At 38.3% G+C, this 18477-nt stretch overlaps 1 protein-coding gene across 8 annotated transcripts in view; it reads right to left on the minus strand.

Moving 5' to 3' along the window:
- ARB2A (ARB2 cotranscriptional regulator A) overlaps positions 1-18477 on the minus strand; it is a 271831-nt gene that overhangs the window by 236912 nt on the left and 16442 nt on the right. For 7 of the 8 annotated variants that reach the window (XM_075526511.1, XM_075526512.1, XM_075526515.1 and 4 more), the window contains 3 exons: positions 11719-11842; positions 8275-8376; positions 5538-5638 (listed from right to left, as the gene is read on the minus strand). In XM_075526511.1, the coding sequence (XP_075382626.1) occupies positions 5538-5638; positions 8275-8376; positions 11719-11824 (309 nt within the window). In that variant the 5' untranslated portion in view covers positions 11825-11842. The remainder of the gene's footprint in view (positions 1-5537; positions 5639-8274; positions 8377-11718; positions 11843-18477) is intronic. The other variant, XM_075526513.1, reaches the window with a different exon arrangement.

Genomic DNA, 18477 nt, shown 5'->3' on the forward strand with positions numbered 1-18477 from the left:
TGATCTTTGCAACCAAGGAGGAAATTAGTAGCAGGTGAACGCTTATTTTTTAAATTATGTTGAGACCAAGCTGTTCTTTAACTTAAAGGAGATCTGGAAAAAAACCCATCCCATTTTACTACTTAGCGATCTTAATTATGGGTTGTCATTGTCATAATTCTACATACTTATTTTTTTCCCCCACACAAATATTAACCTTGATAGTTAATCTACTTTACGATGAACTGGACCTAACATTGTGCACATACTTTAAAGCAGTTTATTTAGTGGGACAAGACTTCTCTGATGATGTAAAATTAACTGTATCTTATCATACGTGAAACATGCAAGGAATTTCTGATTTAGGTGTTCTATTTGTTTGCTTTCCGTATCTGTTCTACATATATATAAGGTATTTTCTTGTGCTATGGTGTGCTAACTGTAAAAAATAACCGCAACTCTTCTGCTACCTGCTTACATGCTTCTGCAGGTCAGACAGGTTGCAATTACAAGAGATGGCATACACTTGTCCTTGAATAGGACCACAGCAGAGGCATTTATATCACAGTCCACATTATGATCTACGTATTTACAAATCCTATTTGACTTAAAGACATGGGCAGCCAAGCAAACTGTCAGTACAGGTAAAAGTCTCTTCATTAGTGATGGCACTCACAAAAACATCTGGAAATATTAAATGGCCTTGAAGCAATCATCAAATTATAATTACCCAGTGCTAGAGCTGTAAGAGACACACAGAGGGACAGACAATAACTGCCTACTGATGCTAGGGATACTCTGGTTACTGTAAGACCATGGAAGGAGAATGTCAACATAATCTTTCTCAAATGAATCCATATTATCAACACAACCTATATGACTGGCAAAATACAAGGTAAAATCCCAGCTACAGATTTTAGTAGTATTTTCTTTTTAATTCCAGCTAATTTCAATGTCATGATCAAGCAGGGGCTGAAGCTGACTTGGCAATTTCAGTAGCCATAATATCAATTGAAAGTGCAGTACAAACAATAAACACAGATATCTACTTAAAATGCAAGGAGACACACATCATGTGAGTCTAATCTGGAGTTTAACCTAGAATCCAAATCTCCATAACTCCTGGCCAGAAAAAAAAGAGATAATTCAACCTTGAACTGGAACAGTACGTCTGCAACAACTGAATTGTTGTCACAAAATTGTTCTCAATCGTACTTCAAACTTGCCACATGGATTAATCGGCAGTTAGAAGCAGCTGCAACACCATGTTCTGTGCACTTCTGTTGCCATTTCAATTTTTAAAAAGCAAATGGAGAGGCTCTCCACAAAATTCAATGCCGCAATAGCAATGACTGAACCAGAATCACAAAATTATGAACAGTTCACTAAATTGTCTATTAGGAACACATATCAAGAGGCTGCAGAACAAATTGTGTGCCTGAAATAACAGATCAATGAATGAAGAATAAATTGATGTAAGAAGTGGAGACGTTGACGAACCATTGTAATTTGTGAAGAATCAATTTCCATACAGCCAGAGTAATGGCAGAACATCACAGATAGTGTATTCATGACTTTTAACAGCAAAAAATCATGGATTACCAAATGGAAATTTATTAATGCTCCAAGAAAGAGAGAATGATGCTGTAACATAAGGCCAGGAAGTACACCCACTTCTTAAAATCAGTAAAATACAATAAAAGCAGCCCACAATATAGACGTACAGCAAAAAAAAAGTTGCTTTGGGCAGGATGGGTAAATCCTTTAAAAATCAGAAAACCAGCACACAGTGACTGAGCTAACAATGGAAACAGCGAATACATAAAACACTTTTGTCCGTTGATACAAGTCTAGCTACTTTATCATCTCACTGTATGTCCAGCTACAAATACGTATTAGAGAACTCCTAAAGCCAAAGCATGATGTTTCAAAGCAAAGGCCTAAGGCCAGATTTTACTACATCACCTTATGAATTATATGAGCTGCTGCTTCTTAAGCTATCACAGTTTGCTGAACACATCTTACCCTAGACTACAAAATGGCTAATCAGAGGGTAATATACCACTTCTGTACTATTCAACATCTACATCAGTGACCCACCAATCTATGGCACAAGAGGAGGTTTTATCTATGTGAACAAATGCCAAGGGTCTTGCCGGTCAGCATCCCCTGTGTTCTCAGATAACTATATAAACACTCACTGTGCCAAAGACAGACAATGGAGCATTTATAAATTTGTGGCTTGTTGGAAGAACTGTGTAGTATCAAGCACCTAGCAGACAACAGACTGAAACAGAGATGAGTTTCTTTTTTATCTAAAAAACACAAAACAAATAAACAACTTGGAACAACTCATCCTGTCAGATTCCTGACCTCAAACCTTCCTTGCCTTTTACCTACCAATATAAACAAAGTGCATTTTCGAAGCTCACTCAAACCTGAACACAGAGAATGACTATAACTAAGGCAAAATGCACAAGACAGATCACAGATGTAAAGGACTGTCATGGTTTAACCCAAGCTGGCAACTCAGCCCCCCCCAGCCGATCACTCACTCCCCCCCGCTGGGATGGGGGAGAGAATCGGAAGAGCAAAAGTAAGAAAACTCGTGGGCTGAGATAAAGACAGTTTAATAGGGAAAGCAAAAGCCGCGCACGCAAGCAAAGCAAAACAAGGAATTCCTTCACTGCTTCCCATGGGCAGGCAGGTGTTCAGCCATCTCCAGGACAGCAGGGCTCCATCACGCCTAACGGTGACTTGGGAAGACAAACGCCATCGCTCCGAATGTCCCCCCCTTCTTTCTTCTTCCCCAGTTTTATACACTGAGCATGACGCCATACGGTGTGGGATGTCCCTTGGGGCAGTGTGGGTCAGCTGTCCCAGCCGTGTCCCCTCCCAGCTCCTTGTGCCCCCCAGCCCCCTCGCTGGTGGGGTGGGGTGAGGAGCAGACCAGGCCTTGACTGTGTGTCAGCACTGCTCAGCAGGAACCACAACAGCCCTGGGTGATCAACACTGTTTCCAGCACAAACCCAAAACACAGCCCCATACTAGCTACTGTGGAGAAAATTAACTCTATCCCAGCCAAAACCAGCAAACACACCCACTCCATGGAAACACCCCACCTCCTGGTTAATCAAAAATCACAGAAAGTCGTTCATACCACAATGGGTTGAAGCCGTGGCACTCACTATTCAGATGCACAGAATGAGGAATTTGATTATGTTGCCAAACACATACAAGATGTGATGGCACAGGAGCCCACATGGAGACATACTAATCTTTATAGTTGTGCCTTGTCCCACTCATTTATTTGGAAAATGGGGATATCCAAACAATACAGGTACACACAATGGTCTGCACAAACAGCCCATGGAATAGGTGCCAATCTGTTTCCTGTTGGAAGAAATGTGTATCAAGTAACTTAGACAATGCAACAGATTGGGCAATAGCACACCCCCTGTTTTGGAAAAACATACAGTTGAGGTGAAAGGATGTGAGAAGCAGCAGCAGTAGCTCCATCATCTCCTCCCCTGCACAGTTCTTGTAGGAACGAGGAGGAGGAGGAGGTAAAAAGCAAGGTTGTTCAATCCTCAGGAACAAAGCTCTGGCAGGACAAAGCAGTGCTCAACAGCTGGGCAGCTCCAGCACATCCAGCACAGAGCCCAGGCTGACCCCTGAATGAAACAGAGCAGCTGAGCTAGCCATGGAGCACCAGATCACCTCTCGGTAGAGATTAAAGACAGATGGCGTGCTATTCCTGTTAATCAAGACGGGCAGAGACTTCTGCTGTGCACTCCTTTCTTGAGCCTGCATGCTCAGTGCCTACAGGAGATCCTAGAGTTTATCCTGCTATACCTAGAAAAGGCCATGTAATTAGGTACTTCTTCAGCTTTAACAAATGCACTCTTGACAGCACAAGAAACTATATGAAGCCATTTGGTGATAAATTTAAGTATTTACCTATTTATCCATCCAAGAAATTCATCAAGACACTTTATATATTTACTTTGCAACAGTGTAGGAATAGCTGCCACTTCAGACATTTTAGTTTTCTTTTTACTCTTCAGTACACAAGTGTACTGGCTGGGGGTGCACAAGAAGTTGGGAGGGGGCACAGCTGGGACAGCTGACCCCAACTGACCAAAGAGATATTCCATGCCGTACAGTGTTATGCTCAGCAGTAAAAGCTGGGGGAAAGGAGGAGGAAGAGGGGGACATTCAGAGTTAACTTCCAGTAAGGTGTTTCTGTTCTCAAGTCACCATTTTGCATGAAGAAGCCCTGCTTTCCTGGAGATGGCTAAACGTCCACCTGCTGATGGGATGGAGTGAACTAATTCCTTATTTTGCTTTGCTTGCGCGCACAGCTTTAGCTTTACCTATTAAACTGTATCTCAGCCCACAAGTTTTCTCAGTTCACCCTTCTGATTCTCTCCCCCATCCCACAGCGGGGGAGTGATCAGATAGCTCTGAGGGGCTGAACTGCCCACTGGGGTTAAACCACGACAACAAGAAAGTTTAAAAGACAAAATATCTAAACATGCACAATCAAATATATCTCCGAGTAGTCTGAATTAATGTAACAGAAAGAGTAAGTGAGGAATAAATGTGTTTAATCCTTACTAAAACAATAACACTAATGAAAGTAGACAAGCCATGAGGCAAAAGCAGTTCTTGAATGACATGCCATGACGATTCCAACAGAAACTGCTGGGCAACATTAGAGAGTCTCTAAGAAAAAGACCTTCGTTTGTGCACAGAACTGTGCATCCCCTTTCTCCAAAAGCCACTCTGATGTGAGCAGCATGACTGCCTAGAGGTAAGCATGCTGAGGCTGTTCTTTCTGTTGGGCAGGAGAGGTTGTGACAGTGCAAGGAAGACCTCAGCACACACTGTTTTGCATGCACTGATATCAGACACCTTTCTTCTCAAGTCAATGCTCTGACTCCTAAATCATGACAAAAAGCATGGCACTGAAATGAAAGTCATTTTCACATAAAAAAGGAACCATGGTCAGTCACTTCTACACCTACTACATCCATAACATCCCTGCAAAAAGCCTGGGAAGTACCAGTAGCATCCAAATATCCAATACATCAACAAATATTTAATCAACTAATCAGCAGATCTCTACTTAATCCATCTGGTGGCTCCTGGTATCTCCTGATAAAATGAGAAAACAAGCCAATATATTTATCTTCAGCTAGAAAGTAAAATGCCACAGTTTTATACTCAGTGCTTCACCTTGGGGAGAAGAAAGTTAAAGAAAATACTGCACTGTATAATATTCTCTGATTTGTGTAATCAAGACGATATTCTATTTTGAACATAAACTAAAGTCAAATTGTAGTCTAAATCACATCCGAAGCTATACAGCAAATAATGGAAATTATTGTTACAGCATTAACACGCAACAAATCCTGAAATACCTTTTGTTAAATGACTGCAGCCTCACTAAATCTTTCTTAACATACATAAAAGTATCACTTCTGCAGAGAAACAACAAAAACCACAGCACACCAATACATATACGCATGCATACAAGCACACAATTTATATACCTCTCCAAGAGCTTCATAGCGCTTTTGGTTCCATCTATGCAAATCTTCACGATAATTAAAAACAAATGGCTCACCAGTTTTTATGTGTCTTAACTGCCCTTCTGTAAAAGAAACAAAACCATTACATTTTAATATACTTCTTCATTAAAAGTAAGATATATGTAATTGCTGAAAATTTTAAAAGCATCTAAAAATTGGGCTGCATCTAAAAATTGGGCTATTTGAATTCCTTCTCCTTTTTTGATTATAGCATTTTTGAAGGAAAACAATTGTAGCATAACAACAAAATGCATTCCCCTTCAATGGTATATATTGCTAGATAAAGCTAAACACAAGTGATACAGTGAAATTACATGCAGATATCAAATGCCAAACTGCTTTACAAGAAATATTTATGTCTCAACCTCTATGGATTAACAGTGAAATGTAAACATTAGGAGTTAATATTTGATCTTCATTGTCAATTAGGTGATCAAGTTGTAGCTACAAATCCTCTACTTCAAAACCAACTGCATTTATGAAGAAATGTGAGCGCAAATTGAGCTGGAGGCTGGAAGGAAAGGAAACATTTATTTTCAAGATTAACAACATTGTAAATTAATCTGAAAAAAACCATGTCCACCGTTAAGGTAAATATCTTAACTTCTAGGCACAGTGCAATCAAGTAAGAGCTCTCAGATTCAGGGTACACTGAGATTACAGAACAAAACCACATGCTACTCTTAGATTCTAATGTAACTTTCTGCAGTTGGCCTTGTTTATAGCAAAAGTTTAGCAGCATACCCAACCACAGATGAAGACATGGACTGAGTTAAAATAACAATAATATTAAAATGGCAACCAAATAAGAAGCAAATTGTGGAAAACAGATACCTTACCAGTAATGTTTCAGCTAATTAGACAAAACACAAGTTATGGTCCCAGAGCATCACAAAATTGCAGTAAATCAGAGAAACATTAAAAAAAAGGATATGTAAAAGTATCTCCTTTGAAAGCTGAAATGTCTGCATGATGAAACTAAGGTTTCTCAGCAAAATAGTTCCTCTTGAATAGTAAGAAATTGCTAACTTAGTTCACAGCTTTTCAGGACCGTCACATTTTGATTCTTGATCTTTTAAATGAAATATTTAAGATCTGGTATCTCTAATAGTTATGCTTATCTGCTTATTTGACATTTTTTCCAGACCTGTCTTACCTCATGTACTAGACACCTGGGGGAATATTTCTCCCCAGCTTTATATCCCTGTCTTGGGTCCAAATATCCTTCTTTTCGCATTTGCATCATAACTCTACCTTCAGCTGTTCCTTCTCAGCTAGTTACTCTTCAAGTATGCCATTCAATAGTACATGAAGTTGCTCGCTCCACAAGTAAAGTGGAGCAAATATCTGGTATATTTTTTCATTGGCTTTCTGGAACCCTTGTCTTCTTCAGATTCTTTAAATCTGATAAAAATCTTCCTTACTTTTCCATTATAAAAAGAAGCATGATTATTATGACCTAAGAGTACATGACTGAACATTTGAATTAAATGTACAAAAGCAAAATGGAGACCTTTTTGCTTTGCTGACCAGCAGCATATGTAATAGATTTTGCTGCATTCTATGGAAATGACTCAGGCTGTGAGGTTAGAGATGGAATATTCAATAACATAATTCTAAAACATCATTTCCCAAAATTCAAATTTCAGCCCTTTTTATCAACCACATATGAACCATTAACTCTGAAGTCAGTAAGGAAGACAGTAGACACTGTGCAGATCTAAAAATAAGGAGCTGAAAAGTGACAGAGCTGAACCCCTCCCATCAAAGAAAGAGCATCACTTTCATGACACTTTTAGTCTCTAAGTACCTTCCTGTGAAAGCCATCAGGGTATTAAAAAGCTAAGTGTTGCATAAATGACTATCATTTAAAGGAAAGCTCTTTTTTTTCTTTAAAAGTGGAAGATGTAAGACAGGCAGATTTAGAAACTAAAGTTCCTCTGTTCAGAGAACAGGCACTGCAAAGAAGTAGAATTGTAAACGTCCCCATTTGTCCTACAGGTTTCAAACAATCTTGAAAGAGCCATTTCCTGGAGTCTGGTATTACTTTAGCTCAGAGGCCTATTTCTCAGCTGGATTTTAAAATGTATGCACTGGAAATTATAAATACTACTAACTCATTTAACACACAGATTCAGCTAGCTGAAGCACTTGTAGTCATCACTGACTTAGCTGTAATGCAAAACCGTGACCCACACCACAAGAGTAAGAGACAGTCTATCACATTGCCCATCCTTCCATCAATATAAATAGGTGTTTTCCTACCAGTATTAATGAAATAGCTGGGATAAGTTATTAGCTAAATAATAACTTCTTTTGTATCCATACAAATGAATCAGTAAATGAAATGTTTCTTAAATGAGTGACCACTCTCTAATTTTGCTTTTTAATGCTAATGCTACAGAAATTCTTCCAGAATTTTTGTATCAACACTTCTGTAATAGAAAACAGGAAATCATAAAGTATGCACAGTACAAACCTACAGTATTGCATAAAATGAGGGATTTTTGTGACAATTTTATGAAATCAAGAAATATTACTTAGCTAGATTTATAAGTCTGTTAACACTAAGGCTTAAAATTTTATTCTTAACAGAAAAGTGTGAAATTGTAATAGGGACTTATAAGGTATAATTAAAGTTCTGATAACCTCTCAACATTATTCTAAGTATAGCTTTTACAAAGCATATACGACTTACTTTCATTAAAAATGTACTCAAATCCTTCCAGAGTATCAGGAAATTCAAGCGGTGGCTCATCTTTTTTCATTAGTTCATCCAAGTCTATTCTAGACAATAAATCTAAAAAAGGAAAAGAAAAATTACATAATGCATACTATGTCTTTCTTACTTCACTATTATCACTGACAAAACGTGTTTGTTCAGATTTGTAGATCTTAAGGGCAGAAGGACATCCTATGTATTACTAAACATAGGACTTCGTTAAGGAAAATCTCATTCCAGATTCAAAAGCTGGGCCTCATTGCCAGCTTATCTTCTTATATATTTACTTATTTACCTATTAATCTCTAATGTTGATCAAAAAATGTCCAGGGACAGAGAAGCCACCAAAGACATAGTGATTTGTTTCAATGGTTCATTGCCCTCAATGTTAGAAGTACGTCTCTGGTATGCATCATGATTTTAGCATGAACTTACCTAGCTTCAATATCAAGTCATTGATATATTCTTGTTTGCCTTCTTGAAGAGCTCAGATTATCGCATTTGATAATCTGAGCTCTTCATCTGACAGGCATTTACAAGCTGGGATCACAACACTCCTTAACCTTCCCTCTGATACCCAAATAGACTGAGTTATCCGAATCCTTCTCTCAGCCACCCTCAAGGTAGAGAAAACTGCCATCCGTTTTCTAGCAAGCCATGACATACACATCCTTTTCAGACCAGGATGGTATATCCTAGTACAGCCCGCATTCACTAATGCAAGCACACTGAAGTAAGTATAGTCTGCACTATTTACCCTACATTTAAGGATTTACATTTAACCAGAGGCAAGCATATAGGGACATCTTTTGCTTACATCTAACTACTAAAGAATTACTGCACATACAGAAAATAGTGGACAATTAGCTCTCCTCTCCTCACTGCTCATCACCCACACAACCCGACGCTATCCTTTAACATACTTTCTGATTATTAATGAAAAATCATCAAGAAATGATTCAGCTGGATTCCACTGAAATATATTTTCCTAATTCCTCGTAGATGAATCTGAAGACCACACAAAAATTCAGTTCAGGAGTTCTACACTGACTTTTCACTATTACTGCTTCATAAATCAAGACACCATGTATTACCAAGGAATATGTAGTATTCTATTTGTAGAATACTAATATGTAGCATTAAGTATTCTAAGAATATTGGTTTATTACCTTTACCATCCAAAGTTGTAGCTCAAAGGAAAGAAAACAGTTTGAAAAGACTAATTTTCTTTGAACTTGCTTTGTTTGACATTAACTACACTTCCATCCTTTAATTACTTAAAATCATTATTTGAATAGGTTTTGTATCACTATTTTTGCTTAGCCTTGTCACCAGTGACAAGCCTATAGGTTACCCACATTACCTAAGCTTAGCATTGGTACATTAATACTTTGAAATTTCTAGTGTTTAAAATGTACTGAAAATGTACTGAAAGTTAGCTTCAACATTCTTGACAGTTCCTTGGCCTGCTCTTTTATAACTCTTCAGGTTCACATGACATTCACTGCATCGTCCATATGATTGTCTGCAGCTGGAGGACCAAAAGCTGGAGGACCAAAGGCCATCTTGTATGGCCGCTGAAATTCAACACCTCTCCAACCCGTAGTACGGTATCTGAGCATCTCTGCAGTATCTAAATAGCTATGTAACATCGGACATTGACTGGAAGATTTCTAAATGTGGTTTTCTCAACCATAGCTGACTTTTACATCAAATCTGTTTAATAGCAAGCCCCATGACATTCAATTCACGTAAGCAATCATATGCTTGTTCTTGTGTATTGTCCTTTGAAAGTTCTGGGGTCCTGCTTTGATCCTCAACCGAACAACAGGAGAAAGAAAACAACTTTGTCAAAGAAGTTTTTCACAACAGGATGCAAAAAGCATGCCCTTTCTTCCTCTGTACTTTCACAACGTCAAGGTAGCAAAACAGTCTTTAGCATGTCTTTCTCTCCTTGGTGAAGAGACTCTAGTCACACCACACCTCTAGAATTTAATTTCACCAGAGTTTTCATGTCTTCCTACTGTGACCTATTTGGAAATGTGTTTACACAGAAGTGTCAGTTACTATATAATAAAATATCCATCTCCTGAGTAGCAAGGGCAACACTATATGAACTACATCAAGCTTATCTGCAGAATGTACAGCTTGTCATGATTTACAGCTTCCATCAGAGTCACTCAGGAAGACTGCAATTGGCCTGTGCTCCAACCACTGACATGGCCACTTTCTTCCTGTGCAATTTTTCAAATTAAAATTAGCTAAAGTGTTCTTCTAACTTTGAGATTTTTGCAAGATCTGATCCACCATTCTTGCCTGAGATCTTGGACTCTCCAACTCAATTTGAGACTGGTTCAACAGAGCCCAAAACTGAGTGATTTGCAGGAGACCTTCTACAGCTCAATGGGAGTTCAGTAGATTGCATGAAGAAAACAACATCCTCACACAAAGTTTTCATTAGGTGGCATATTGCTTGGACACTAATCCTTAATGAAGACCAAATTAAGGTGAAGTATAAAATGGGAGTTTTATTTTTCCAAACATGAAGTATAACTTCATCAAAATATACTAATTTGACAGAGCTAGTACAAGGTTTGAAAAAAGTACCACATAGAATTTCACCACGTTTCACAAACACTCAGTTTTAACTGAAGAGGCACCATCTACCATCACTGTATAATAGAACATATATTTCTAATAATACTTTGGTAGAAACCCAGTTTTTACACTGGCATTGCAAGCTATATTCTTTTATCTCTTTTGAAAGACAATTTAGAGAGTAAATGTGTGACGAAAATACTTCAAATCCAATGTTTGGTTAGCTTACTTGTACGACTAACCAACTCCATGTACTTCCAAAATTGAAAAACAGTATCTAAAAGATGTCATTTATTTAATTTATTTTTTCCTCAAGAAAATTACTCTGCTAAGTCACTCAGGTCCATTTATTTTTTTTAAACATAGAATACAAAGAAAAATTTATAAAATCAACATGGAAATCAATGTCCTGAAAATGCTTTCCCTGCTAACATTCTAGTCAAAGAGATTTTTAAAAGCTGTAATATGGTTGCATAATTATAAAACATAAGTGGCATAAAAATGAATTATAACTTCCAGAAACTAAGAACACAAAAGCACCAGTCAACTTTCTCAAAGGATAATTATGAAAATTAAAAAAATTAATGGATATCTCATTCTGTTACTCCTTATCACAGATTGTTATTTTTTACGTCACCTTATGAAAATACTGTTAATGGCCACACCATTAGACAAAAAGCATTAGCATAGATGGACTAATAGTCTCTTCCGGTATTGCAATTCCCAGACTCTAACCCACAGTGATATAAAACTATTTTCCCTTCCTTAATAATTGTTTCTGAAATGTCAATATATGTAAAAAGAAGGCAAAAAGTCTCATACCCTTTAATGCAGTAGTCTTCTCTTTTTCATCTGGACCTCCTTGCTGGAGCTGAGCCATCATTACCCAAACTGTCAACAGATTTAAAATACTGAGGTAAATGAACATTAGTCTTCGAAGGACAATCTGAAAATCAACAAGAGTTGGAAATCAACAAATTTACTGACTTCTACTTCAACAGGTGTCATTTGCTACTGCTTACATCACAAAAAAAAAGAACTTGTTCCGAAAGTAAAAATTCCCTGAGTATTACAGACAACTATGATATGTACGGTAAAATTAAAATTAACTTTTCCCTCTTATTCAAAACTTATATGGGACACTCTAAAGTCTCATCACACTATCCTGGATTAAGACGTTTTACAACAAAGTGTGGCACACACCCCAGTATCCAGTTTGGTCAAAGATTCAAGTTCACAAGAATGAGCACTAACTTCTCCCTAATCCTAAAAGGACATCTATCTAATTGATACTTCTCTTTTGTGATTCTAATGTAACAACAGTAAGTAATAAGCCTTTTGGAGAAGCACCACACTTGTAAGTCCAAAGTAGAAGCTACAAGAAAAACCAGAACAGAACTTCCACAACCTTTAAGGATTTTCTTCATCATTTAACTCCACTGTATTGTTCTTACTGTACTATACAGTTTTGTTTTAGTAAAACTGCACGGAGTACACAGTTTTAAACCCCTCTAATTTCTACAATACATTATCAGCATTGAAATGTATAGAGTAAATGTCCAGCTATAGAGTGAACCTCAATATATTCAAGGTGAGAATTTACATGCAAAATATATTTCTAAATTTCTCCTATTACACAGAAGGCAACCCAGACATTCAAATCTGCAATCTCTTTCATCTTGAATCTGACACCAAGGGAGCAAACTACCACATCACAATCACCGCTTCTTCCTTCTAAATAAAAAGACTTCTGTGCATTGAATTCTTTTTCCCTTCATCTTTTTGGTTCTTTGTTTTTATCTGTCAGTCATTACCAATTTGTTTTATTCTTCCCCCTGATATACTTTATCATGGATGCGTTTGCATGAACTGTATCTCTGCAGCAATTTGTAACTTTAAAACAAAGAGTAACAGTATTCACCAACTGTACAACTGGCTCCCTAATACTTACACCTGTAAGGAAGACCCCAAAATGGTTTTCTTTTAAGTAACAGTAAAGGCAGCAGAAAAAAATTAGAAATAAATAAAGCATATTAAAGACTATTTTTCTATTGTCGTTAGAGAAAGCCTATTACATGAAACATTTTTGTGTAGATTAAGGAAAAATACAGCAATTTAAGCGGGTGATAGTTATTAACTAAGGAGAGGGGGGGTGTTGTTTGTTCTTTTAAGTTGGGGTTCAAGAACATCCAATAATCCATTCTACAAGTTGGACCTGCAGGAGACACTGAGCCCTTCCTTTGCAGAAGGCTGTTCAGATGAAGCTGATGGAAAATGACAGTACACTGCCAAAAGTCTTTTAAAGACACAACTCCACCAGGAAAGCTCTGCTTAGATTGTGTACTTTTTGTGTACTTGTGAACTTAACATGATTCAGTCAAAACGTACATCTTTTGGCTAACACTTTAATCACGTTAGCACTTGTAACAAAAATGATGAACAAAAATAACAGCAAAGCCACAAAGACTTTTTTTTTAATTTTCTAGCATATCATGTAGTCAATATAAAGATTAAAATGACTCAAATGTCAATTCATACATGTGGATGGTATTAAAGACTTTTCTCAGGTGCCTCCAAATAGTCCACTGACAAAAGATCACCAAATACAAAATCTTGTCCGTCATCAGTTTATACACTTGCAGCACAAACCCATGTACATTCTTGTAGACCATTTAGAAAAGTAACTAACCCATTCCAGTTAAAACTACTAGAAGTGCTAGAAAATTACAGTGGTAGTGTTTTGTGATAGCCCAGATGAAAATTTTTCTAGTCATACAAATTGGATAGTCCTCCGTATATAAGATTTGAAAATTTGTAATTGGGTGTAGGTAAGTTAATGCAGTTACAAAATACATACAGGTGCTCAAAGATTTGTTATTATCCAAGGGACGAACCATAAAATCTACCTAAACAAATTTACCTTGATAAACTAACCCCCAACCCCTAATCAGATAAATCAGTGCACTGACCAAGAATCACTGGCATTCTTGCCTCTACAATGGATGCTCCTCTTCTTCCTTTAACAGACAAAGACCCTGCCACTGAGGAAAGAGTAGATAACTTAACAGGTTCACTTGCCAAGCTAGAAGCACTGAAGTAAATAAACAAACAAATAAATCTGAATTTAGCTTTGAGAGAGAGAATTTCCAGTTCTTTTTGACACAGTGAAAAACTGTTACAGCAGCCACTGGAGGGAAGACTTGATATTAGAATGAGGATGAAACAAGCACACAGTATTTTATGCACTGTTTGTGTGAACACAGAACTTTGTTGAATCCCTCACTGATATTTGTTTAATTGACAAATAGAAGAAATTAGATGAGAGGGTTGGATTTCCTTTCTTTGACAGACAGGTGTCGAATCAACTATAGTCTGATGGTGCAGAAATGAACAGTGGGAAAATTATAAAGCTCTCTGAATGGTTGCTTATAGGCAAATGCAGGAACTGCAGTTTATTCTAGGCATCAGTTTCAAGCCCCCTTCAACTGCATACACTGCTTTCGCATAAGACAATAAGGCTGCATTTTCATCATATTGCTATTAATGCAACTACAGAACTGATGGATTCACAAACAAATGGTCATTAAATTTAAAACAAAACAAAAACCAACCAAATCCAACAGACTTTTGCATGCTTAAGGGAATATCCATACATATTTCATGTTCCTGTTTGTAAAGTGCTACTGCAAGTTTGGACCACCAAGCTTGGGACTATTAACAGTGCTAGTCTTCAAACCAAACTAGACACCGTATTATGTATCTCCCCTCTGAAACAAATGCACACGTACACAAATTTCTGCAGACTTCCATTATCCTTCATTGGGTAAATGCAGCTAGAAATGTGGCCAAAAAATGTAGTATACAATTTTGCTCTACATTAGCAATACCTGAAATTAAGTCAATGCTACAAATGTTCCAAATAAAGGCTATAAATAATTGTAGTGCTAACCCACCGCAAGTGCAACATAAGAAGAAAACCCACAAGTATTTTCAAACAGCACAAGTCCATCGAGCTTATCTGGACATAATCTGAACAGGAGTCATCAGAATGCTTCCTTATATTGCACTGCTTTATTAGAAAACAGATGAATTAGAGCCTTGTTCTCTGTAAACTGACATTCGAAGCAAGCTAGGGACAAGTATAGGTTAGATTTGTGCAATGTGGCTGATGACTGAGTAAGACCCATTTTTTCTTCAAAGAGATGGCTGGGTGACAGTTTGGCTCTAGTCCCTTCTCTGTATTGGCTCAACAAAGCAAAAAATACATACTTTAATCTTAGCAGTATTTTCTGTCTAATTATATTTTATCTATTCTTGCTTTTAGGGCACTACAGATGACATCAGTAACAACTGCTTCAATTAAGGTTGTACTTCACTTTCCTTCACCTCTAAGACCCTATTTTCAACTGCTTATAGGTCTGCCAAACTTCAGCTCTGAAAGCCAATTATTTCCAGTCTGCTTTAGACTAAACGGTTTTGAAAAAGTTCAGCTAAAATGTCTACCCCTTGTATAAGAAGAAGGTTCAGAGACAGTATCTTCTGCTCAGTTCTGCTGACGTTAATGAGCAGCTACAGCATCTCCATGTTGCAGAGATCAGAAATTTAGCCAGAGGATCAGCTTAGCAGTGTGTGCCTCTTGCCATCACCCTTAAAGCCTGCCCAGATCTGCTCAAGTAAAAATTGCTTTTTGCACACATTTAATATAGACTTATTAAGACTTATCAGAATTTCCAGCAAATTTACCTATTTGCCTAGAGCATGCTCCATACAGCTGCAAAAAGCCAGAGGGAAGATGCACAGGAGGGGAGTAATAAATGCTAGAAGAGCAGGATCTTTAACCACTAGAATACAAAGAAACTGGCAAGGATCCCAAAGTCCCTGAATCTCAGTACATCTTCGCATTCTACCAAATGGTAGTGGAACCTGCTGATAAAGTACATGACTGCAGCTGACACTAAAGGTTGATTTATTTGCACAGCAGCTACTTTCCAGTGTTTTTACCCTGTAAGCTCAAAAAGCAGAGGACTACAAGCTCTATGCATTAGCGTCCCAACCGTGTCAGCAACTCAGTTGTTTATACAAGGCAGAGTCAACACAATTCCACACACTGAAATTTTAATTACTTCAGTTTAACTTTCTTGAAATGCTGGAAATTACCTTCATAAACATATGCGTGTAAACATGATCAAATAAACATGTCAAAATAATACAAAAAGAGGCAGCACAACTTCAACACAGCCTCTGGGAGGTTTACACCACGATGGTCTTAACCAAACATGGGGTTCAAAATGATCATCAAGAATTCTTCCGTAATAGCAACAGCTTTGAATACACATAGTGGTTTTGTCTGGGATAGAGTTAATTTTCTCCATAGTAGCTAGTATGGGGCTGTGTTTTGGGTTTGTGCTGGAAACAGTGTTGATCACCCAGGGGTGTTTTTGTCACTGCTGAGCAGTGCTGACACACAGTCAAGGCCTGGTCTGCTCCTCACCCCACCCCACCAGCGAGGGGGCTGGGGGGGCACAAGGAGCTGGGAGGGGACACGGCTGGGACGGCTGACCCACACTGCCCAAAGGGACATCCCACACCGTATGGCGTCATGCTCAGCGTATAAAACTGGGGAAGAAGAAGAAAGGGGGGACATTTGGAGTGATGGCGTTTGCCTTCCCAAGTAACTGTTACGTGCAGTGGAGCCCTGCTTTCCTGGAGATGGCTAAATACCTGCAATTGCTTGTTTTGCTTTGCTTGCGTGCGCGGCTTTTGCTTTCCCTATTAATCTGTCTTTACCTCAGCCCACGAGTTTTCTCACTTTTACCCCTTCAATTCTCTCCCCCATCCTACTGAGGAGAGAGTAAGTGAGCAGCTGGGGGGGGCTTGGCTGCCTACTGGGGTTAAACCACAACAACACATAATAGAATACTCTCTTAAATATGCACAGTATCGATAACTAAGTGTACGGAGAACCATACTTCTGTTGAGGCAGATGGATAGTTATTTAATGAATCAGGCAAGCAGCTCTAGGGATAGGAAAAGTGATCCTACAGTGAAGGCAGGAGCACACTGCCTGGGAGAACTGTGTTCACAGGAGGAATTTGCAGGTGTTCTTATGGACTACCCAACTCAGAAACAAAATGTTCTCAGATAACCTCTTTTTGTATATTTCCCATTTTCTAGGAATTCAGCCTGAATGATTTCCTTCAACGCTCACAACTATGGACCACTGGTTTCCTGTTTTAAGAACTTTGAAGAACCTTCCCTAGCTTTCCCAATCTCAGTACCCAGGATGAGTGTACACTGATGAGTAGGACATTAATTTCAAGATGCCTTTCACCACCACCTCCTTCTAAAAGGCCAGTGAGAATCCTCCACAACCAGCAGATGCTAGGGAAATCTCAAGGAATTAACATTTATGAAGAACTAACACCCTGCAATTGAAGCCTCAGAAGAAGCCCATGTAACCTGTAATAAAGCTATATTCAGTGCAAGATTTGTATTGTGTTCTTCCATTAGTGCATGGGGCTACATCTCAGCTGATGAGGACAAAAAGAAATGTTGAAGCAATGCAATTATTTGGAAAACAGTTGTGTGAAATGCTCTGTAATTACAGAATCAGATTTTCCTGTCAGTGTACATCGCAAGGAGAAGTCACAAGGATTTGGCACAGTATTACTTCATAATATACTTGAAATTGCCCTGTGATAGTTTATAAAAAAACTGTTTTGGATGAGATTTTAAGATGATTGTACTAGACTGTTGGTTTTAACAGGATTCTGGCTTGAAAGATGGGGTGGAGAAGACTGACTCTTAATAGCCTCATCTCTGTACATACTAAGCAGTTACAGGACAAAGCCAGAATTTTTAATCTTTTTTTAATGTCATCTTCTCTCAAGAAATCCCATGGGTCAGCTGGGAGAGAAAAAGGCCTCTGAACACAGAAAAACTCGAAGACTATTAAAAGAGCCTTCTCTTAGGAGAGACACCAAAGTAATTTGCAGGACAGCCACAGAAGAAGAGAGAAAGACTGGAAAACTCTAGGGAAATGATTTCTGCTTAGGCTACCATCAAAAGCTGCTAAAAAGCCCTAGACATATGCATATGTGTCTAGTACTTTAAAATCACTTTTTTTCTCTCCCTCTTTGCTCTTAAGTAATAGCGCAACTTTCAGAAGGGCTGTCTGCCATTAACTGAAGACTCATGAAAAGACGACACACAAATTGGCTGGAAATGCAGTGAATCCAGGTTTGTAGCCCAGATCCTCATACACAGAGAGGTATTTCTAATTCTACTCCAGACTCCATGCTGAGGAGATGCACAAAAAGAGACTAGGAAAAGGTAAGAGGTGCACGCAGCTTTCTGTGACACACCTGTTTCCTCCAACACCTCCCAGAATGTGCACATGCAAAGAATAAAATATCACCACCCCACTTGACTACTCTGCATCTAACACAGATACGCTGATTCTGATGACACAGAAATATCCAAACCAGATGGATGCTACGCGGAATCAAATCATGCACAACCGAAATGAGCATGCAGGGCTCCTGAAGACATCAGTTCATCATCGAGATATCTTATTTCAGA

This window comes from Mycteria americana, chromosome Z, assembly GCF_035582795.1.
Source record: "Mycteria americana isolate JAX WOST 10 ecotype Jacksonville Zoo and Gardens chromosome Z, USCA_MyAme_1.0, whole genome shotgun sequence".
NCBI classification, from domain to species: Eukaryota; Metazoa; Chordata; class Aves; order Ciconiiformes; family Ciconiidae; genus Mycteria; species Mycteria americana.